Genomic DNA, 23,016 nt, shown 5'->3' with positions numbered 1-23,016 from the left:
CGCCAAGCCCAGGCATCGGCGGGGGGGAGCGCGGGGCGGGCGGGCGCGACACACACCGGCATTAGCCAGGCTCCATCGCCGGGCGGGGGGGGGGGGGGGGGGGAGGTGACGTCACTGGAGCCGGACCGGGGCGGCGCGCGCGCTTGCGCGCGGCTCAGCTGGCGGCGGGGCGGCGCGCGCCGGGCAGCGGGCAGCGGGCGGCTGCACCGGCTGCAGGCACCGGGGAGGGCGGGGCGGCGCCTGCACCGGCCGTGCACGCGCTGTGGGGGGCGGGGCGGCGCCTGCACCGGGTCCGTGCAGCGGGAAGGCGGCGAGCGCCGGGCACGTGCGCTGTGGCGGGTGGCGAGCGCCTGCGCCGGTCAGCCTGCACCGGTCGTTAGGGAGGGCGGCGAGCGCCTGCACCGGGAGCGTGCACCGGGCGCGTGCACGGGGCAGGGCGGTGAGCGCCGGCACCGGGTGTCTGCATCGGGGGCGTGCCGCGGGGAGGTCAGCGGGTGCGTGCGCTGGAGCGTGTACCAGGCACCCGAGTGTCCGTGGGGTGCCGGTACCGGGGGTACGAGCGGGGTGTACGCACCGAACGCCGGGAGGACGACGAGGAGTGTGCAGCCAGACACGGGGGAGGGTGGCGTGGGCGTGCGGTGGGCACCGAGAGCGGGGGGTGCCCCGTGCGTGCCGGGGCCCTGCTCCCCCAGCCGCGCCTCGTCACCGCCGCGACCTTTTGGTGCCCCAGCTCGGCGCCTTGCCCCAGCCAAAGCGAAGCGGGTGGCTCCTGCCGGCTCAGGGAGCTCAACCGGCTCTGCGGAGCCTGGCCGGGGGGACGGAGGGGCCGCGGGCCCTGCCGTCGGCACGCTGGGCTGGCGCGTGGGGCTGTGAGAAGGGCGATGGGTCAGGCGTGTCCCACGCAGGCACAGCCTGTCCGTCAGCACCATCGGTGTTACCGAGAAACGCCCACCCGGCCGTGAGCAGCTCTCGCGTGGGCAGCTCTGCGCCTTGTGCCAGCGCCGATGGAGCCTGGCACAGGCAGTTCGGTGGCTGGAAGCGCCCTGCCCCTTCCCGCTCCCGGCCTTTGGCCCCCCCCCGGGGGGGGGGGGGAGTTTGTTCCACCCGCTGCGGGATGGAGGCTGCTGCGGGCCGGGGGCTCGCGGGGTCCAGCTGCAGGGTGAGTGGCTCTGGGCACCGCTGTGCTCCCGGGGCTGGAGAGGTGCTCTTGGGGTGGCCAAACCACTGCACCCCAAGGGCTTTGGCAGCATTTAATAATATCATCCTATGAGCAGGTCGGGGATTGAACGGAGCACCAATTATTTTTTAAAAACAGTGTGGCTTGGAAACATCGTCTGTCTTGAAATAAGACACCAGCTTTGGACAAAAGATAAAAGATTTTCCAGCTGCCTAAATGTGCACGTCATCCCGCCTTTCCTGGATTCGGAGCTAATGGTCAGACTCTGCTCACGGTTACGTCGATGTAAATATGATGTCGCTTATCTAAAGGTGTTGGCTTTAAAGCGTGGGTCCTGGCTGGATTATCGGCGGCTGGGACAAAAAAGCTAAGGGCTCTCAGTGTATCGCACGTTCAGAAACTTCATTTTCCAGGACGATTTAGTGCTCGGGGCTATCAGCTCTTCCGGTTTTAGAGCCTGGCTGGATTTCTCTGCAAGCTCTGGCTCTTGGAGCAACGCGACTGTGTGGGAATTGCAGCTTCCTGGTTTTTCTTTTTAAGTAAGCTTGAACCCTTTGTGTTTACGGAAGAAATGTGAACTTTTAACAGGTCAGAAACTAGGAGCCAAATCAGCAGAGCATGTTTATAAACCAGAACGGATGGTTTTCAACCAGTCCTGTGGCCGTAATTCAGCTTTTTCAATGCTTGTGATTGGCGACTGAGGATGGCATTTCCTCCTCTTTGGGCAAAATGGCTTTCCCAGCCACTCCATCATATGCCAGGCCAGTCTGACCTGATCTTTCTGGGAATGGGAAAGAAAAAAACAAACCAAAAACCCAACACCACTGTCTTCCTCTTGTATTCCTGGCTCCAGGGCCGGCACTCAGAGCAGCTGGACCTCCAGGAACTGTCCCCATCCCCGAGGGAGCAGGACACCTGAGCCTTGCTCTCCGTGGCTTTCACGGATGGGAATTTCACCCCATCCAGCTGTGCTGACTTGATGTTTCTGCCTCTTCTCTCGTCGTGTTTTGCTGAATCACCCCTTTCACAAGCCTCTGGAGCCCTTTGTTGATCCAGGGAAGGAAATGGGAGACCCTGCCCGGCCAGCTGAGAGGGGCAGGAAGCTCTGCCGGCCTTCCCCGCGCTCCCCCTGCTCTTAAAAGGCTGTTTCTGTCTGCTGGGAGAAGGGGCTGTGCTAACGGGAAAGCCCTTTCACATCCCAACCTCTGGCAGGGATTCCCTGGAGGGTCACAGTGGAGGGATGTCGGTTAGGGGTGACAGCCTCGCCAGCAGCAGGGAGATGCTCCAGGGAGCTGCCTGGCACAGGGACCTTGGACCTGCTGGGCTGGGTCGCCCAGCCCAATAAACTCAATGGCTCTGGCCATCTCTCACCTGGCACGTGGTGCTTGCAGCATCCTGCTCGGTGGCTGCAAGGGCTGCACGGCATTCAGGAAAAGGCAGCTTTGCTTTTTGCGTCACGGCCTTGGATTTTGCCAGCATCTCAGGAAACCCCAGTGTAAGGGGGATGCTGGTGAAGTGAAAGGACAGGGCGGGCCCAGGGTGAAATGGGCCAGGCTAGTGGCCATCAGAAGATCATGCCCCAGAGCAGCGAGGTCCCGGAGCATCCTTCCAGTGTGGGAAAGGGAGCAGGAGAAAGCGGTTCCCTGGCTCAAGGGTGGGAAGAGGATTTGGATGCTGCAGTAAGTGGCTTGGCAAGGTGGGCTTCCAGCCGTCAAACGGTACTGGTGTCCCCAGCTACTAGCTGGGCCCCGTGGCTGGAAAGATTGCTACCATCCCAGCCCCAGCTTTGCTTGTCTACACAGCAAAGCAAGACCCTTTCTGTCAACTCAGTTCCCCTCCTGTCCGGGAGAGCTTCTTGCTCCTCTGCAGCATCTCTGATGAGCTGAGCTGTGTCAGGTCTCAGCCAGCATGGAGGCAGGCGGGTTAACCGGCTTCCCGGGTCTCTCTTGCAGCCGGATCGTCCACCCTCCCTCCGGATGTTTCACATGGCCTTCCAGGCCCATGAAGAAGCAGGCAGCAAGGGGGGCATCCGAGGAGAAGTGTCCCAAGGGACTGCTGAGCTGCTCAAAGATGAGTTTAAGCAGCTGGGAAAATCCTGGAGAAATAATGTGGTGACTGAGGGAGGAGGCAAAACCCCCATCAGCCCCCACCTTGGAGGCAGCCGAAGAATTGGCTGTGGTCTGGCTCATCCGCAGCATGTCGAAATACAAAGATGGGGAAAAACAAGCCCATCTTTGACACGGCCTGTCCCCTCTCCCACCCTGTGACTGAAGACACAACTTGTTTTTCTGGGACAGAGGAAAATTTAGGAGTCTCCTGGGCAGCGAGTGCCTGGGGTGCTCCCAACTGCCAAGTGGATGGATGGAGGTTTTCTGGAGAGGCGCTGAAGTGCTGGGATCGTGGTTTCCAGCACTGCCGGCTGGCGGAGGCACGGCAGAGCCTGCAAGGCAGCACAGAGGGGCCAGAGTGCGGCCGGCCGTGCCGCTACCCTGCGCAGGGTGAAGGCTGCAATCCGAGATGGGTGCGGAGTGCCAGGGATGCAGGATGAAAGCCGCCAAGATGGAGGCGGGTGTGAGCTTTGCTTTTCCATTGGAATCCAAGGAGCTGAAAGTATTGCATCTCAGTTGACTAATAAAAAAAGCCGTCTTGTTTTGCAGAGGCTCATTGCAAACATCTGCGGCTTGTGGAGTTCCCAAAAGGGGGAGGAAACCTCTCCCTGTTGGAGCAGCTCCTGGGGGGAGGATGCAGAGGATGCACAGAGAAATTGGGGTGCTCAGGGTTACAAGCCTAGGGAGTGATGGATCTGCAGGGCTCACCTTCCAAAAAAAAGGAAGGGGGAGCAAGAGGGGGTATGAAAAGCAGCTGGCAGGAACCAAGAATAATTGTATGGCTTTGCAAAAAATTACCATGGCAATTAAAAGTGCTTTAAGCTTTTTGGAGGAGAAAGAAGGAAAGAAGAGGTAAGTAAAACACCGCAGGGCTGGATTGCAGGGTAGCATGGAGGGAGGTACAGACATCACCAAGTGCGGCCATGGCAGAGCTGGGATCTGCTGCAGGGGCGCTGGGGGACGAGCAAAGCACAGTGTTGTCAGGAGCTGGGCATAAGGGCCAGGGGGGAAAACCAGCTGAGCAAGGAGCCTTGGAGGTAAGTGATGGGGGAAGCTACTTCTGCAGGGTGCCCGAGTGCCAAGTGCTCGCCCCTGTGTCCAGAGGGTGGGGGATTGGAGCCACAGCAAGGCTGAGCTGCCTGCATGCCCGTGCTGGCTTTGCCTTCCTTCTCTGTGCTTACCTGAGGATGCGTTCAGCTGGTTGAGGAAGAAATGGTGTCCTCTGCTGAAATGTCCTCTGTGGCATTTTTGACCAGGTACCAGCCATCTGCAGCCCAGATTTGTCCTTGCTTTTGTGTTCCAGCCCTGGGATTTGTGTTCCAGCCCCAGGGTTTGCAGGGTGTAAACCTCTGCCCCGGGTGAGACCCACTCCAGTGGCATCACCAAGCACTACTCTAAGACGCCGTGACAAGGACAGAGCACCTGAGATGTCACATCCCGAGGTGTCTAGACTGAGGTTGCAGCAGGCTCTTTCCCCGCTGGGTGGGAGTGCCTGGTGACCTAGCCATGGGCTGCGGGGTTTGGTGGCAGCCTCCCACCCCGGGCTCCCCGCGAGCCCCACTGGGGTCAGCAGCTGGTGCTGCCCGGTGCCAGCCCACCCTCCTCGGGGACCACAGCCATGCCTGGCCACCCACAAGAGCTGCTTTCGGTCCAATATTAAGCTGCTGGAAAACAGGCGTCCTTCCTTAGCTGGTTTGTTACAGCCTTTAGGAAAGTTCCTATGTTGGGTCTGGGACCTCGTGTCCAGGCTGTGCTCGGTGCTGTGCAGGCACGGGGGGGAGGGGGGGGGGGGGGGGGGGAGGATCTCTGTGCCTCCCACTGCCATCGACCTCACCAGTATGGCGGAGCTGAGGAAACTGAGGCACAGGGAGGTGACACCTGGGAATGAGCTGTGGCATTTCTCCAGATCAACCCATCAGCTGTGACCAACCTGGGTGGTTTGGACCCTTCTCCTCGGGGACTGAAAAGGTGCTAAGCAACCACCTTCCAGCTTTGACGCTTCCCCGCTCTCACAGAGCAACGTCACCTCCACGAGCGATGGGTGGGAGAGCCCTGCACGGACACCAGCAGAAGAGCCTTTGTCCCCAAACTGCCACCAGCTCTTGTGCAGACCAGGAGCCGCAGCCACTCAATCCGCGTCACTCCAAAACTCGGCACAGAGGGTGCTGGGGAATCACCTTCGCAGTGGGTCGGGCGGTCGTGGGGCAGAGCCCACAGCAGCGACATTCCTGCCCTTGGGGCGTCGTAGTCCGGTGGGAGCCAATGCACTTTTTTGGGGGCACAAAAACCCCCACCGCCTCAGTTTCTCACCTGAGTCCGCCTGGCTATTCCTGCATCGCTTCCCCACCGCTGTCAGGCCCATTGAGATCTGGAGAGCCTCAGTTTTCTTAAAGCCTCTGCTTTTTTGTGCTTTTCTTTCAACTTGTGCTCTCTTTTCTCGTCCCACTGGAGATAACGCAGGGCAGAGGAGCCCCTGGGGCTTGGCCACCCAATCCTTCCCTTTATGTCTTGTTAAGACTTCACTGTGGCATTTGGTGGTGCCTCTGTAAAATGATACTTGGTGCTTCTTTTTGTCCCAAAGCTTTCCTAAGGCCCGGAGGGGAAAAAAAAAAAAGGCAAAAAAAAAAAACCAAAAAGCAGAAAGCCACAATGATGGAGGTGGAGAGGTGAAACAGCCACGGGCTGCCGGGGTGCAGGGTACCCACACCCTGGGACTTTGGGGTGCAGGGGAAGGGCAGGAGGCTGGGAGAAGGGGAGGGAAAGCTGCCACCCTGGGGGGACAGGTCTGTGGAGCCCCCAGGGGTGCTGAGGGTGGGTGCAGCGAGCAGGCCAGGCTCCCTGCGGCGTACGGCAGGGCACTGCAGCAGCCTCAGAGGATTTTGCAGGAGGTCAGTGTGTCCCGGCCGGCGCTGCCCCGGTAGGAAACACTGCCTTCCCCTGCTTGCCCGGGGACACGGGCTGGTTTGTGCAAAAGGTCCCGGTGTCCCAGTCTGGTCCTAGTCCTGAGTTGCACAATGAAATAAACTCACCCAAATTCACTCTCCCAAAGTTTGCAGTTATTGCAGAGCAGCTAAAATTATTCCTCAAAATCCCCCAAAGCCTTGGGTTCTGGTGAAGCCTCGTTCCTCCCTACAAGCACCACACACTAGCACCTTCCACATTCCTCCCAGTCTGAACCTGACCAAGGTGCACCCAATCTTACATCCAGGAGCAATTAAGTGAGCAACACAGCAATTATCACCCTACCCACCCTTCATGATCCTAGTCCATATGACCCTATAGCCATCCCTATAGCCCTATGGAGGAGGGAGAAACCAGGATCTGGCACAGGCTCCCTAGCGAGATACTTCCCACTCTGGACTGTCCTCAGCCCAGCCATGGCTACGTGAGGATGCTCTCCAGCCATTGCAAGGCAGCTTTTAAAGGGCAGATCTTTCCCAGAGCTGCGCACTCGGCCTCTGCGAGCACCTTTTCAGAGGGCTCAGTCTCCCCTGGGGTCCTGAGAGCTGGGGCTTTGTATAGTTTGTGCCCTGAGGGGTTAAACGCTGGGAGATCTGGTCTGGAAAATGAAAGAAGGACTGTCTTTGGAAATTCCAGCCTGGTGGGTCAGGCTGCAGTGGCCTTGCAGGATGCTGGGTTGGAGAAGGAGGGAGGAAAGGTCGCCAGCAGTGCAAGGCAGCTCTGCCCGGAACTGCTGGAACAAACAAGCTGGTTGCAATGAGACACAGCTGCTCCGTGCAGGTGTCAGCGGCCTCCCCAGATCCACCCTCCGGCCTCCCGGGAGCCCTCATAGGCTCAGCTGGAGGCACGGTGCTGGGACTGGGTGCTGGATGGGAGACAGGGCCCTCCCCTTGCTCAGGTGAGAGGAAGGAAGCGGTAGGGAGAGGAGGAGCTGAGGGTGAGCGGGCGTTACTGCTGGCAGAGAGCAGCTTCTGGGGTTTCTGGGCTGGTTGCCCCAAAGTTGAGGAGGTGCTGAGGTTCAGCAGCTGCCCAGGTAATGGGGAAGGTTCTGGGCAGTTTGCAGCGTGTGGTGGACGGGGAGCGTGGATGTGCAGGGTGGGAAGGGTGTGCTGCTCGTGGGGTGGCCCAGCTTGCTGCCACCTAAGAGCAGAGCAGGCTGCTGTTAGGAAAATATCTGGCTTATTTTGGGAGTCTTTTTAGCTGGAGAGGTGAATGCGAGCTGTGTTGCCTCCATGGGGGAGGATTGCCCCCTTTGCCCTCTGCAAGAGCTGTGTGGTGAAGGGCTGTGATCCCGCTGTTTCTGGGGTTGAGGTGTGGGAATGCCCCGTTCCTCTGTAGGGTTTATTTGTGGAATGTGGCTTGGTGTCCTTGGGGTGGCTTGAAAACCCTTTCTCCTGCCCTGTCTGCCTATTAATCTCTCTCCAGAGGGTAACTTATTCTTCATCTCCCTAATGGACCTGCTCCATCCATGGTGGGGTTGAGAGCTGTGAGAAGTCTGAGCCTCTTCTCTCTGGTCCCTGCCTGTCTCTAGTTGTCCTGGGTGAAATCCACAGGGAGTCAAACTCACTGAGCTGAAAACTGTACCAGAGCCCTCCTCTTCCCACTGCCCTGAGCCCTGGGGCTGAGCCGGGTCCCCAGCAATGTGCAGGCAGATGCCTGGGGAGGGGGCAGCTGTGCAATTGAGGCAAAGGGGCATGAAGCCCCGGGGGGGGGGGGGGGGGGGAAACGCTGGCTTTGCAGAGGGGATGTGGCCCTGGCACGAGGCGCTCAGCAGCATGCTTCGCTGGGTGGCTGCAGCGCTGTGTTAAGCCCTTGCACCCTGTGTTCATTGTGAAGGTGCTGCTCAATGTGGGGCTGTTCCTGGGGAGTCTTTCCAAGCCCCCATCCCAAACGCCACAGGCCATGCAGGTTTATCTGCCCAGGATTTTTCCTATGCGGTTTTCAGGTCTGTCTCAACGTATATCCCAGCCAGGAGCCCATCAGCGCTGCCCTGGGAGCATCGGGGCCAGCCCAATTGTTCCTCCTCTCTGAAAATGCCCCCCTGCCATGAGGAGCTCTCTCCTGTTTGCTGCTAGGCCCTGCAGCGCAGCGGGGAAGGCAGCTGGAGGGCTGCCCGGGAAAGCTGGGCTCAGCAGGTTGGTGGGTGGCCCCATGACCCTGGCCCTGCTCGCAGCAGAGCTGATGGAGGCACCGAAGCTTCGGGAGCCAGCTAGCGCTTCCCTGCTGTCATCCCCCCCCGGGGAGGATCCAGGCTTTGGGCTTATTTCTGGCTGTCAGGGAGAGGCAGGGGGGACGGGACATGGAGCGGGGACTGTGTCTCCCCATGCAGACTGCCTTCCCAAAGCGATGTCTGGGGACAGGACGGGGCTGAGCTTATGCAAAACAGATTGGAGAGGCTGGGTGCCTGCTGGGGCAGAGGGCTCGTCGGGTGGCACCTGCTTGTCCTCATTCCTTTGGGTAAGGAACCAACTCTCACCAGCCGCCCCTTGGGTTGGCTGTGGGCTGTGCTGAGAGCCCCTGGGGACACTATGCCATCAGCTGATTATGCTGCTGGCACAAGAGGTTTCCTTTAGTTCATCCGTGGTCCTTCTCAAGTGGTCATCCTGTGCCCTCATCCTCTCCTTGGGGCGAGGTGGGATGCAGAGCTGGCAGCTTGGGAAGCTGGGCTCAGCCTCTGTGGTCCTCAGCCTCTGGTGTGATGCACTGACACCAAGACTTGTCCTGCTGATGCCAAGTGCTGAGCAAACGGAGCAAGGGGCTCCTCTGGGCCAGGGGCTGGGACCAACACCCAGCACCCTGACATAGATCTGCAAGAAAATACTCCAGGGATTTCAATGTGTTGACCAGGAGGCAGCTGCCAGTGGTGGCCTGCAGGAAGGGGGGCCGCATGAGAGCGGTTTGGAGCCTGTGTGCCACCTTGTGTGGCTGGAGGCATGGCTGCGCTGTGAGCCCCAGCATGGATCACGTGAATCTCCTGCTTTGCATCTATGCCTCTCCTCCAGCACGGTGGAGGGGAATTGTTTCTACTTGGGGAGCGAGCAGCTGGAGGATGTGAGCAGGCAAGGGGGTGAGCAGGAAGCAGGCAAGGCTTTCCTTCCACGTGTTCTTGCTAATGAAAACCAGGAGCCGTGCAACCTCGGAGTGCAGCAGTGCCTTGTGAAAATGGCATTGCAGAGCTGTCCAGGTGTCCTCCGGGCAGCGTGGCCCCTTTGCTGGGATTCCCTGGGAAGGTGGATGATGACGGCAGCGGCCAAGGCATGGAGACCAGGGAGTTCAGGCTTAACAAGGGCCGTGTCTGGCCTATTCGGCAATGCCTAGGCGGGATGCCTTCCCCTCCGAGTGGGAAACGTTAGGTTTGGACTTTGTTCAAAGTGAGCATGTGCTGTACGCAGCAGCTCCTCGGGCTTCCCACCTCTCTGCCCTGAGTTTTTTAAGGACAGTGCAGGGCAGGAGGTCTCCTGCCAACCAAATTCTTGTTTGAACAGGATGTTGACAGCGTGATTGCGAAGTGTTGCTGTGAGGTAGCATTTGTCCTCCCAAGGGACAGATGTGATGGTGCATCCCAATGGCAAAGGTCTCTCTCCTCCAAGCTGGATGCAATAATGAGTGCTCTGACTTCTGTCCTGTTTTCTGGTGCTCACAGAGGCCCTGGCTGATCTCCATCAAGGCCCTTCACGTGTTTGCCTCAGTTTCCCTAGAGGCTTACTTGTCCCCATGATGGGGCTGTGTTTGCAGCTGTGAAATGACTCTCCTGGAGTAAACTCACACAGCATTTAGCTGCTGGAGCCCTTTTTCCCCACCTGAGTCTATTCCTGTCTCTCACTTGCAGTCTCAAACAATGAACTACGTGGGGCAGCTTGCTGAGACCGTCTTCGTCACGGTGAAGGAGCTGTACCGGGGTCTGAACCCTGCCACCCTGACAGGCTGCATCGATGTGGTTGTGGTGAGGCAGCCCGATAACTCCTTCCAGTGCTCCCCGTTTCACGTGCGTTTTGGGAAGCTGGGTGTGCTGCGCTCCAAGGAGAAGGTGGTAAGTGGTGCCTGCCCTGGGACTGTGCTTCCTCTCTGGTGTCTCCAGACCTAAAATCTTCCATAACCCCACCTGCTGAAAGGGGTGCTTGCCAATTTTTGGAGGGGATGCCCCAAATGGAACCCATCCTCTTCCAGGGAGGACTGTGCTTCCCAGGAAAACTGGGAGAGGTCCCTTGCCTCAAAGGCTGGGTGGCCGTCAGCCCTGCGAGCAACCCCAAGCCGTCCCCTCCCTGGGGAAGTGCCTTCCTGTACGCTGATGGGTGAGTGGGTTCAGATGGACAGGCTTCTTCTGCCCCTTGCCAGGTTGACATTGAAATCAATGGGGAGCCTGTGGACCTGCACATGAAGCTGGGTGACAATGGAGAGGCCTTCTTCGTCCAGGAGACAGAGGAAAATGAGGTTGGTGATGAAGAGGTGCTGCTGGTCTGTGTCCTGCTGTGACCACCTGGAAGTGCAGACTTGAGGTGAAAGGACCAGGTTTGGACAGCTCTTCTTCCCCAGGGTGACTCCGTTATTCCCTCTGATGTTTTGTGTGTCCGGAAAGGTTCCTACTCAAAGGACCTTGTAACCGGTGTGGAGGATCTGGGCAGTGGAGCACCCTGTGGAAGCATTAGACCAAACATCTGCACCAGGCTGTCCTTCCTCTCTGGGCATGGCTGCTGGCCAGCCAGGCAGATATCTTGGAGCTTGGCCTCTTGGGGGATCTTGTGACGAGGATGAGAGTGAGCCAGATGCTGTGGCAGGCTGCCCGCTCTACTGGGAAGCGGGATGAGACTAGTTGTGGCTTCCAGAAATCTTGGCAGCTCTCACCCAGGCTGACTTGTGGTTGCTGCTAGCTTGGGCTGGGTTTGAGAGCAGGGAGAGGGCTCTAGAGCCGAATCCCATTTTGCAGCCTTTGTAATTCTGGTCTTGTGGTGCCATCTCCTGCCCGCCTCTCCTTGCCCACGTTAAAGATGTCTTTAGCTTGTGGCTGGATAACCCTGGTTTTGGATGGTTTTTTTCTTTACTCACATGTTGCATGTACAAAATCTTTCCTTTTGGGCCTAGCCACAAAACCACCCCCAAGCTGAGGGCTCGGTGTTGGTTGTGCTGGTGGTGTATGTTGCACAGACAAGAGCCATAAGCTGCCAGGCTGGAAAAGAGGGGGCTGGAGCTGACAGGCTCTTCCATCCCTGTTGCAGGGCAGCATCCCCTCCCGCCTCTGCACGTCCCCCATCCCCAGGGCGGAGAGCCCGGAGGATGCTGCTCAGTCCTCTCATGGGCAGGAGGCCTCCAGTGCTGAAGGGACCCTGCGCAAGAGGAGACGGCGCAGGAGGAAGCCCAAGCGGAAGGAGGTGTTGGACTCTGAGTTAGAAGGCTGCAAGGAGACCAAAAGCAAGATGTCCGCGGAGGAGCCATGCAAGCTGCCAGCCCCCAGGTGAGTGGCTTGGTCTGGGCAGGGTGATACGGTGGGTGGGTCGAGCCTGTAGGTTTGCTCGGTGATGCCCAGCAGTACTGAAACATGGGGATAGTGTTTTGAGTTGGACTCCAGCCTCCTGTGGAGTAGAAAGCCCGTGGAAATGGTCAAGTTTGGTATTGCCAGCTTTCCAGGAGAGGAGGCTGGTGCCTGAGAGTATCATAACTGACCTCTTTCCTCCTTTGCAGTGATTCAGTGTATTTCTCCTTCACTGATCTCCCCCGAGAAGAAACCGGGTCATTGCAGTCCCCAGAGGTGCACCCTTACTCTGACGGGGAGCTGGCCTCTGTGGACAGGTAACGGGCAGAGCCAAGGCGATCTGCTGGGCTTTAGTGAGAGCAGGGGATGTGCCTTGTGGCTGGGAAGGTGGTAAGGAAAAGGGATTTGGGGATGTCAGGAGAGCAGCTTTTCCTTAGCTCGGAGCCAATGAGGGACACTTCTGGCCATGGTCACAGATGCAAGAAGCCTGTGTGCACAGGGCTCTCCTGCCTCTGCTGCTGAGCTGCTTCTGGACAGCTGGTGGCATAGGACTTTGCTTCCTTGGACCCCAGCTTCCCATAGTAAGTGATAGTCTTATGGGGCAGAACTGACCCTATGGGAAACCAACCCTACAGTGTTCTTGGCCCTAAATGTCCTTGCAGTGATAGAAAAGCATGGGGCTGTAGGGTAGATGAGGTCCCACATTCCCTTCTTTTCTTGTAGCCCCACCATGAACCATCCATCTTCTCCCAAAAGTGATTCTGAGCTGGAGATCAGATCGCAGGAGGGTTTTGCTCTAGGGGCTGAATCCCATGTGCAGTGGACCTGGGGAAGGCTCCCTCAGGTGAGTCCCTGCTCTTGCTCTTCTCTCTGCAGGCCTTTCAGACACCCCCTTCCCACCAGCTGCTAAACTGGAGGAGGCTGTGGCCAGGCAGCCTTAGAGGAGTTGTCCTCTTCTGCCTGATGCTTTGGGCAATTTCCCATCCTCAAACCTGTTCTTCTGCTCTCTTTGAGGTGAATAAATCGGAACGAGTTGAACCAGTTAAGTCCACAAAGACCTTTGCTACTGCAGCAACTACTGTCTCTGTGACACCAATCCCAGTGGATGAGGCAACCCATCTTGTTGCCACCTCTGAAGGTCTGGAAGAAGGTCCAGGCCCAGTGGGACATCAGGGTGCACCTTGTTCCCACGATGGGAATGGCCTCCCCAGGCTGAAGGACGTCCCCAGGCCTGTGGGGGCAGAGAGCTTGTTGGAGGCCTCCTCAGCCCCACAAGAGAAACAGGATGGGGGTGAGAATGTTGTGCCAGAGGTTCAGCCAGATGTGGAGCCCTCTGAGGGAGCCGCTGCTCTGAGGCAGGTGGGCTCGGAGGGCCCTGAGCCCCAGCTGGAAAGCCAGAGGAGACAAGGTGAGTGGGTGACTGGCGCTGCTGGAAGCGGTGTTTGGGCCTGCAGATGTATCTGACTTGGATGGGGGGCTGGGCTGTTCATTCAGTGTAACTCCATGACTGTCATGGGTATTCAAGGTGTGACATATTTGCTTTGCCCTCTCCGTGTGCTACCAGCTCCTTTGCTTTGAAGAGACATTCCTCAGGTTTCCTCCTTTCAGTGACCACCCAGATCCCCAGGAAGGCTTTCTTGCCTTACATTTCCTGAAGTCCATCCTTGGATGCCTCTGCTTTTGCATGCTTAGAAGATTTCTCAGCAGTGTAGACCATACCTTCACTTGAAGTGTCTGGCAGCACCTGGCCTGATTTATGTCTTCATGCTGAGCATGCCAACTCAGGTGGAAAATCACACAGAGAAGCAGCATATATCTGTCTCCCTTGACAGTGTACTTAAGGACTTTGGTTAGGACAAGTAATAACACAAATCTTACTCTTCCAGCCGGCATAAATTCGGAACAAAATGGTCTTCCTGAAGAAAAGACGCTTGGGATTCCTCATTGTACAAAGAGGGAGGTCACAAAGTGTTATCTTGCATGGCGCTAACTTCAAATAGCACCTTCAGATTGTCATAGCAGAACATAGTCAGGACTCTGGCCTGTCCTTTGTGTCCTCTTGGCAAGCGGTCTCATGCCAGTGCAGGTGTCTTGAGGTACTTCTGTTGCTGTTGGTTTAAGGCAGCTTTTCAAGTAGGAAAATAGATGCCCTCTTTAATGATGTACAAATATGATAGAGGAAAATGCTGTTAGCTTTCTCGATAGATACTGAGATGGTTGGAAAAGGTGATTCAGCTAAGCTCTCTCCCTTCCTTCTGTCTGTGCATTGAGGATCCACCAAAAGAAGTCCTCACTTGGGTCCCAGTGATGTTTACCTGGAAGACCTCTCCAACCTGGATGAGGAGCAGGTGGCTCTCTATTTCCCCAGGAGGTATGGGTTGCCCCAGCTGGCCAAGCTCAGACCTTCTTGAGCAATTCCCTTACAGCAAAGGATGGAGGTATGCCTAAAGCTATTGCCTGATGCTGCCACTGTTTCTTCTCTTGCTGGTAGTGACACAGAGCAGAGTTCAAAGCCTGTGGCAGACCTCAGCAATTCTCTGTGTGTCCAGCTGCCATCCGACTTGCCTGCCGACAGCCCCATGGACTCCGACTCTGATTCGATGCCCACGATTGCCCTGTCGCTGTGCGGAGGCCTGGGGGGCAGCAGGCAGATCTCTTGCGGTAGGTGGGAGGGAAGAGGGAATCTGCTGTCCTGAAATCCATTATATATACCAGTGGCATGACACAGCCTCTGTCCCACCAGAGAAGTTCATGGAGCACATGGTCTCCTACCAGCAGTTTGCCGAGAATCCAGGACTCATCGATGACCCAAACCTGGTGATACTGATCAACAAGAAGTGAGTGGCCTGCTCTTCCTGCTGCTTCATCCCAAGATGACCAGTGTGGCCCCTTTGTCCCTACAGAAACACTCCTGTAGGAGTATGAGTCCATCCCAGACAATGATTATACTGCAGTAGTTGTGGGGAGGGGACCTTCTGGCCATGCTGCAGGATGGTGATCTGGAAACAGCCCTCGCTCCAGGAGTGGTGATGTTCCCATCCCTCTTGCTTCTTCCAGGTATTACAACTGGGCAGTGGCTGCTCCCATGGTCCTGTCTCTGCAGGCTTTCCAGAGGAACATTCCTGAGGTCAGTGGCACAACGCATTTACTGGCCATGCTTCTCAGCAGGGCTTGAAGAGCACAGTGGGGCTGCAAGAGGCCAAGCTGCCCATCTGGGGCTTTGTGGGCAGTCTGGGGCAGAGCTGAACATCATTCCAGCCCGCAAACTCTGAGGTCTGTCCTTTCCCCCAGAGGTACCTCAGGGTGGCTTTTAGATACCTGCGTACCGTTGATGCTTGGAGAGAGAGATTTCCTTGTCAAAAAATCTCCTGCTCTGACGGTTGTATCAGTGCAAGGCTGGCCCAGAGCTAGCGGCCCTGGCAGCCTGGAGGATTTGGGACTGCATGAGCCTGCTCCAGGGCTCTGTAGACCCGGCTGGGATTGTATGGAATAAGGCATCCAGATCTTTTTTTTTATTTTTTTTTCCCAAGCTGCATGAAGGGAACAAGTCACTGTACCCTGCACCCCAAAACCATCTCAGCTCACAATGTGGCAGGAGTCGCGCATCTTATCCTGTGAATAATTTTGCAAAGGAAACCCTGCCTGGACAATGGTCTCCTTAGCCTGTTGGCAGCTGAGCCTCCCTGGGCTGAGGACTGACTTCATCTCATGTTCTGCCATGTTCACAGGGCACCATTGACCGACTGGTGAAGGAGAAGATGCCCAAGAAAGGCAGCAGGTGGTGGTTCTCCTGGAGGAGGAGAGAATTCCCAGCGGAGGAGGTGTTTGCAATGGCGGCTGTGACAACCGTGTCCCCAGAGCACAGGAGTCATTCTGGTGGCTGGCAGGGGTGGGGATAGGAGAGTAGCAGGGTCCTGGGGACGGCCTGAGGCTGAGTACGAGAGCGGCCAGAGGGACCTGGTGGCAAGTTGACTTCTGAAGGCTGTTGCTGTCTCCTCAGGTCTGTTGATGCCCGAGCAGCATTAACCAACATTACCAACAACTGGTAATGCAGTAAAGTGGACCTCGTGCCCCTCATGCCACAGCCCAGGCACCACGTGTGCTTGCTGGTCTCCCTGCCCCGCCACAGCACCAGGTTGTGGTTCCTCTTCCATGGGCCAATGTCATCATAAAGGCGGGGGGGTGCATTGCCACCTCTTTTCTGGTATCGCTGCTCTGAGTGGCAGTAAAGCAAAGCAGCCCCTGCTCCTGCCCGTGGCACTGAGGTGCTAATGACGCCACTCTCTGCCTGCAGCAGTCGAGGCCGGGGAAAGCCAACGTGGGGATGCTGCAGCATGACTCTGCTTGGCAGAGGTGAGTGTCTCCCTCCCAGGTTGCCTTTAGGAGTCTATGCATGATCTCTTCTCCTCCTAAATGACCATTTATTCCCAAGTCTACCTAATGTATGAGGGCAGAAAGCTCTGTTAAGGCTCTGGCTGACCCTGATCCAGCCAAGCTCCTCCATGGCTGCTTCCTGGTGGGTGGGTTGTCCTGGGTCCCCTCCAGATATCCCCTGCTGCTCATGGGGAAAGCCGTGGTCTGCGGAGTAAAGCCAAGGTGCTCTTCCCTTTCTTGTATAGGCAGGAGGAGGAGGTGTCATCCAGTGACGATGAGCCCCTGCACCCCAGGGACGTGTTAGCAGTGGATGCCCCTGCGCAGAAATCTCAGCCAACCTACAAGAAATCCTTGCGGCTCTCCTCCGAACAAATCGTATGTACTTTACTCCTCCTCCTTCAGTGCCTGCTTGTGTGTGTAGGTGTGAGACAACCCTTTAAACAGGGATTTCTCTATTCCTGACCTAATGTTTTTATAGGGCATCCGAGTATTTTGCCCTGGGTGGCCACCCTGTAGAGGCTTGGGGTCTCTGGTCTGGCCAGGTGGCAGTCTGGCCTCTGGCAAGCCTTGGACTGGTGTGAATCAGTGCTGGTGTACCACCTTTGTTCCCCCTCTGCCGCAGGGAAGACTGAATCTGCAGGATGGCCCCAACGAGGTGGCATTCAGCGTGACGACTCAGTACCAGGGCACATGCCGCTGTGAGGCCACCATCTACCTGTGGAACTGGGATGACAAGGTGGTGATCTCGGACATTGACGGCACCATCACCAAGTAAAGGGCCTTTCTCCCACCCCACATCCCTGCTCCCCCCCTGTTAGGGCACCGTGTCCTTTCAAAGCTTGCGTAAGCAGCTAGGAGGGACCACAAACCACGTCATCTTCCGGATACCCACCAGGCTGGATCAGCCTAACCTGGTCTCCTCTCCTTCTAGGTCAGATGCTCTTGGGCACATCCTGCCACATCTGGGAAAAGACTGGACTCATTGTGGGATTGCTAAACTCTTCCACAAAATCCATCTGTAGGTATTGGATCAACTGAGGCCAAGGGGAAGTGGGAGGATGATGGAGGAGAGGCTGAGTGGGAGCCAGAGTCAGGGCTCCTTACAGATGCTGGCCAAAATAGCCTAATTTTCTGCCGTCAGTGATGACTGATGCTTGCTGTGGTGTCTGGATGACATTGGGGGGTGAAAGCAGGGGGCCTCCCCTGGGAGCAGATGCTTGTGTTGCCCTCCCTGGGAGGAGCGTGTGTCGGTGGAGGCTTTGCTGGGGAGATGTAGCTGAGCACTGAAGGAGATGAGATCATACAAGATTACACCTGAGAGGCCACAGGCACAACCTAATACCTTTTGGGTTGCTGCGCAGCAGTGGCACAGGGGTCCAGCCGGCACTCTCGGCCCCGTGGATCGGTGCCGGTTGCCCCTCTGGGCGTCTAGCTTCCCGTGCCCCCAGGGGACCGACCCGCCCCGAGGTGCGATGCTGTCCCCGCACCCGGCAGAGTCTGGCAGTGGGTCCCCGCGGAGCCCGGCCTTCAGCTCCGTCCCTGGCACCTGTGGCCACTAAGAGGCACTGTGGGCCCGCGGATGGCTCGTCCCGGCCCCGGGGGGGGGAACACGGGGCTCCCGCTCCCCGGGGGGCTGCGGGTGCACTGCTGCAAGGCTGGGGCTGCTCTTGCTGACACCTCGGCTGCCTCCTGCCACCTCTGATTCCGCAAGAGCACCATACCCACTCTGCCCGAGGTGCCTATCCAGCCGTGCGGGCTGCTTGAGGGTCTGCAGGGGCTGTGTCCAGCACTCTGCAAGCCACACGCAGCCTGGTGCGATAAAGGTGCTGGCCTGGGGGTCCCATCTGGGTGCACGGGTACCAAGCAGCAGAGGGTGCTTTGCAGCCAGGATGGGCATGCGGCTGCTGGGAAGGGCCTGGAGGGTGGTACGGGGTCCCCCTCCAGTGCCGCTCCCCAGCAGCGAGGCAGATGGGGATCGGTTTTAGCCTGGGTCCCTGGGTAAGTGAGTGACGTTGTTTGTGAAGCCACCTTGCTTGCTGAAGGGGTGAACAGGAGCAGGAGGATGCCTTGTCCAGGGCACAGCTCGGAGGGGTTCCCTGTGCTTTCTCTAGGAACGGCTACAAGTTCCTCTACTGCTCAGCCAGAGCAATCGGCATGGCACACATCACCAAAGGCTACCTCAAATGGGTCAAGGAGCAAGGCTGTGCCCTCCCCAAGGGCCCCATCCTGCTTGCCCCCAGCAGCCTCTTCTCTGCCTTCCACAGGTACTGCGTCTTCTCCTCCTCCCCAGCCCTGCACCTCCTGTGTCCCTGGGGATGGCACCCCCCTTTCCCTCAGCTCGACGCTGAGGGATGTCGCAGCCTTAAACTGCTTCTGGCCTCCTTGGTGCAGGGATGCCTTTCATGGGAGGCAGCAGGGGAACTGCCTGCTCTCCCTGGATCTTCATGGTGAAGCTCCTGATGCACAAAAGCTCTCTTGCCCTTCAAATCACTTCTTTGAGCCCTGGACAGCCTGGCTGCCCACAGCCCTGGCCAGTTGATGTCACTCTGACCTCTGCTCTCTGCATGTGTCTTGTGCTGCAGGGAGGTGATTGAGAAGAAGCCAGAGGTATTCAAGATTGCCTGCTTGATGGACATCCAAAACCTGTTTGCCACGAAGCTGCCCTTCTATGCGGCCTTTGGGAACAGAGCCAACGTGAGTGGGTCTCCTGGGGAGGAGGGAGGGCTCAGGCTGGGGGGGTGGTGGTGCCTTCCTGCAGCTCTCATGCCTTGCTGGCCTTCCTTGGGCAGGATGTCTACGCTTACAAGCAAGTGGGCCTGCCAGAGAGCCGCATATTCACGGTCAACCCCAGGGGAGAGCTGATCCAGGAGCTCACGAAGAACCACAAGTCAACGTAAGCGACCTGCCTGTTCCTCAGCACCTTTGGATTAATCTGGCTTTAACCCAGAGAAGCATCTCATGGGGTGGAAAAGCAAACAAAACCCCAGTGACCCCAATGCAACTTCTTTCTTACCCCCATAGGTACGGGCGGCTGTCGGAGCTAGTGGAGCTTATCTTCCCTCCCCTGGGACAGAGTGGGAGCCTTGCTCTGGTGTGTCCAGAGTACAGCCACTTTGCCTACTGGAGACCTCCACTGCCTGCTGTTGATCTGGATGCCTTCTCCTGACCCCATTACCTGTGGAGACCTGACCCAGGGCTCTCCTGTGCGTCCTCTGCCAGGACTGGATGCTCCAGATGCGTCTCTTCCTCCCTGTTTGCATCTCAGGCATTTTGCACTTCTAATATGGGTTGTGTTCTGCACTAGAAACCCCTTTTCAGGGGGCCAAAGGGGGGTGTGTGAGAGGGAGCTCTGACTCTATAAAAACTCCATTTACTAAACTAAAATTCCTGTAAGGTCTCTTCTTAATGTTCTTAACACCTTTAAAGCCTGGCTCTTTTTTATAGGTGGTGGTGGTGGATCACTGTCTTATTTATTGATGAGCCTCTGGCTTAGCTATTTGTACCTCCAGTATGACCAGTGTTCCCAGACAGTCCGGCTACCTGCAGTTTGGTAGCTGGTGGAGCGAAGCTGTCCTGTGGCTTAACATCTCGTTAAGGTGGATGGAAGCTGTTGGGGTTTTGAGTGTTCTTCACTAATAGCAATAACTAGTAAAAAATAGCAATAACTAGTAAATCCTTAATCCAGGCTGCCTCTTGTCCACTGTAGCCCTGTGCATGGAAGCGGGAGCCAGGCTCCATGTCCTTTTACAAACGTGGTTGGGTTTATCCTGCTGAAGGGCCCTGCCAAGGGGGTCTGGTCTTGGTAGAGATGGGAGCGGGACCTACAGCTTCCTCAGCCTGTGGAGCAGCTGCACTAAAAAGGACTTTTATTTCAATTATTTTTTTTCCTCCTACCTTCAGGTAAGGGTTGCGAAATTGATTTAATGCAGGAAGCAAACCCTGGCTTTATGTATGTGTGCGTGAGGGTGAATCTCTCCTGTGCCGGCAGCCTGCCACAGTCTTGTGCCAGGGCAGGAGCTTATTCCTGTGCCCCTGTATTGGAGCGTTGAAGGAAAGCTCAGCTGTCCTAAAGCAGGGTTGGGCTGGGACTCAACCAGCCTGTCCCCACGCTGGGTGGGGGACTTCTCTGAAACCTGGTTGCCAGCAGCCTGGTGCCCCTGCTCTGGGAGCTCTCAGCTGTAACTATATAAAATAAAACAGGTGGGAGCACTGCTGGGCTCCAGTCTGCCATCCAGCTTCTCCTTCCCTGACCACTGTGTGCAAGTGTAAATCATCTCCTTCTAGTGTGCCTGCCTCTGTGCTTCAACTCTAGCTCTGCTTTTCTGAAAGCCACACAAGTCATCTTGATCCTGGAAACCTCAGCAAGAAATACTTTATTTTTTTCCTTTCCAGTACAAACACTTTTTTTGCTTTTAAAATCTGAACAAATGTACAAGGTTTTAGAAACAATAAAACGCAGCCTTTTAACAGGATCAGTTATCAACTGCCTTGGAAAGCTGCCTGTGCAAGGACAAGCACACGGGCACCATCTCCTTCCCTCTCTGCAAGCAAAAAAAAAAAATGCCCTATTTTATACAAAGTTCCTTTCACTTTTTAAACACGAATAGCTGAGAACTGAAATAGAAACTGTCCCTATCTTCAAGTGACTAGTCAGGAATAGTCCAAACGTAGCACCATTTTCTGGAAGGTCAGACTTCTTCCTTGTCCTGGTTTTGTTACGGCCAGTCCTAGCTCCCTCTGTGCTGGAGGAAGCTGTTGCTGTTCAGCTGCTTTCTAACCCAGCCCTGGCCTGGGAAGGGGTGAGCCTGGCCCTTGGCTTAGTTTTTCTCTTTGGTTGCTGCAGCCTTTTTTCTCCCTGTTGTGAGGGGATGGGGAGGGGGCTCGGGCAGGATGCTCCTGTGGGGCGAGGGCTCCCCTGGCCCATTGCAAAATGCCGAGGGCTAGCTCGAGACTCCTTCCTTGGGCTGGGGAAAAAAAAATAGGTTTTGTTGTCTAAGAGCAGGTTTTGCAGGATGCCCAAAGGCAGCTGGAGGTTGCTTCTCAGCTGGAGAAGTGTCTCAGCAGCTGCAGCGCAGCTCCAAATCAGCAAAGCCCAGAGGAGCAAGAGTGGATTCTGGTGCTGTGAGCATCCAGCAGCCTGCGAGCCCCCGGGGGTAAGCGAGTGGTGGGAGGCCAGGTCCCTTCTCCCTGCTCGTACAGCTGATGGCCCACGCTCCTCTGGCAGGGGAAAGAGCTTTTACGCATCAGGGTAACATGACGCGGTGCACTGGACTCGGTGATCCCTGTGGTCCTCCCCAGCCTGGAAGCATCTGTTTCAGGGAGCTCATCCAGTTTTTATGGAGGAGAAAAGGCGCCCAGATGCATCTCTGCTGGGAGTTGCTGCTGCTTTGTGCTGGTCGGAGCAGAGAGCCGCTCCTTTGTGGGGCAGGGGGGACCAGGGGGGGAATCGTGGCGCAGAAGAGTAGGGGCAGCCTGGTGAGGGTGATGGGCACCGGGTGGGAGCTGAAGGCTAGCTGGTGTGGAAGGGTCCATGAGCTGCAACGCCGAGCTGATAGAAAAATATGTTCCTCTGCTATAAAGTGCCAGAGCTGGTCAGATGGAGGCTTTTTAATTTCCTCTTCATCCTTTCTGGTAACGAAGTCCCTGTTGGCTGAGCAGCGGAGGACACCCGTGCCGGGCTCCCTGGGAGAGGTGGGGTTTGTGTGCAACCACCGCACGGTCCAGGCACCTGCTCCAAAGGGCAAGGCTGGAGTTGCTCAGGAACATGTACGACCTTTTCCAGCCTGCCTGTTCGTGGGAAACCAGAGTGACCTTGGGTAAATCACTTCAGTTTTCGTGAGGTCTCGAGAGGTCTTCTCAAAAGTGCCCTGCCTCCCTCCTCCCTGGGGCTCCATGTTGGTGCATGTCCCCGGGGCTGTTGGCATCCCAGTGGGCTCAGAAGAACACAAGGAGGACGCAGGCTCCTGCTCCCGCGCTGCCAGACAGGGAAAGCCTCACGCTCGCACCCTGGAGCAGCTGCAGCTCTCCTGCCCCAGGACGAGATGAGGGAAACCACGTTCACAGTTTAAGCAATAAAACAGGAGAGAACTAGAGCTGGAGGACAGGACTGCTCCATGCCCATCTTGGTCTCTGCGGAGACCTATGGACACACGTCTCTTTGGGGAAGACACAAGTTTTCCATAACCCTTCACGTCAGTCCCAGGTTTAACCAGAGAGCACAGCAAAGTGGGATTGCAAAGCACGGCAGCCCCGAGGGATCGCGGGGCCCTCCCCCAAGTGCTGCTGCAGAGGTTTTTAGCTGCTCGGTGTGGTTCTTCAAAACACGGCAAGGGACGTGGGGGCAGCAAGAGGAAACTTTGCAATCGGATGAGCACCATGACAGTGGATTGTTCAAAAATACATATACACATACCACATATATATATATGCGTATGTGTGTTTTCCTAATGCATATCCTCATATGCTCCGTAAGGCATGTGCGTTTGCATGAAGGAGTGAGCAGTATAAATGGATTTACCGTACACGAGGAGGGCTGCCGTCTCGGAGAGGGGAAGGCAGTTTCCAGGGGGACGTGCGAATACGGGTGTTCTTTGAAATCCACAATTCTTGTGGTGAGTTTTGTTCCCTGTAAGGAGCCCTGGCTCTGCTCAGTCCCTGGATTAAGACGCAGGTGGTCTTTAGGTCAGAGAAACTCTATTCCTCAACTGACAACTACAGGGTTTTATTCTTCAAGAAGCAATAAATCCACAAAAATAAAATGAAAAAAAAAAAACAACGTTCCTGCCTCCAGCTGCCTCCTGAGTTGTCCTTCTGGGGTCATTAGCCCGGGAGCCAAAGCAACGCCCCCGGCCAGGAGGCAGTGACCCTGCTGCACCAGGGTCGGGACAGCTGCTGAGTGTCGGGAGGCGAGTACTGTAACGGCAGAGTTA

The 23,016-nt window shown here is 56.7% G+C and overlaps 1 protein-coding gene across 4 annotated transcripts; it reads left to right on the top strand.

The window, feature by feature from the left end:
- Positions 1–391: 391 nt before the first annotated feature.
- LPIN3 (lipin 3) lies at positions 392–19,481 on the top strand. Of its 4 annotated transcripts, none has more exons than XM_076352119.1 (20): positions 392–439; positions 10,076–10,276; positions 10,582–10,677; positions 11,460–11,695; positions 11,923–12,030; positions 12,437–12,557; positions 12,728–13,121; positions 13,985–14,084; positions 14,205–14,374; positions 14,457–14,550; positions 14,771–14,840; positions 15,442–15,534; positions 16,008–16,066; positions 16,333–16,462; positions 16,710–16,858; positions 17,019–17,105; positions 18,199–18,351; positions 18,670–18,781; positions 18,877–18,980; positions 19,109–19,481. In XM_076352119.1, exons 2-20 carry the CDS (start codon positions 10,085–10,087, stop codon positions 19,251–19,253), a joined length of 2,613 nt encoding a protein of 870 aa, XP_076208234.1. In that variant the 5' UTR covers positions 392–439; positions 10,076–10,084; the 3' UTR covers positions 19,254–19,481. The 4 variants fall into 4 exon arrangements, with proteins under 4 accessions (XP_076208234.1, XP_076208235.1, XP_076208236.1 ...); XM_076352120.1 differs by lacking the exon at positions 392–439 and adding an exon at positions 484–494; XM_076352121.1 differs by lacking the exon at positions 392–439 and adding an exon at positions 7,188–7,279 and having other exon boundaries at positions 16,011–16,066.
- Positions 19,482–23,016: the final 3,535 nt, after the last annotated feature.

The sequence above is a fragment of the Aptenodytes patagonicus genome, chromosome 14, assembly GCF_965638725.1.
Source record: "Aptenodytes patagonicus chromosome 14, bAptPat1.pri.cur, whole genome shotgun sequence".
Classification (NCBI taxonomy): domain Eukaryota; kingdom Metazoa; phylum Chordata; class Aves; order Sphenisciformes; family Spheniscidae; genus Aptenodytes; species Aptenodytes patagonicus.
Note: the sequence above shows the minus strand (reverse complement) of the source record. Positions and strands in the feature narration are given on the sequence as shown.

Excerpts from the sequence above, each read along its gene's own strand:
- LPIN3 (XM_076352119.1), top strand. The coding sequence starts at position 10,085 with ATGAACTACGTGGGGCAGCTTGCTGAGACCGTCTTCGTCACGGTGAAG. Across the intron at positions 10,277-10,581 it reads TGCGCTCCAAGGAGAAGGTG|GTTGACATTGAAATCAATGG; the intron begins GTAAGTGGTGCC and ends GCCCCTTGCCAG. Across the intron at positions 15,535-16,007 it reads GAGAATTCCCAGCGGAGGAG|CAGTCGAGGCCGGGGAAAGC; the intron begins GTGTTTGCAATG and ends CTCTGCCTGCAG.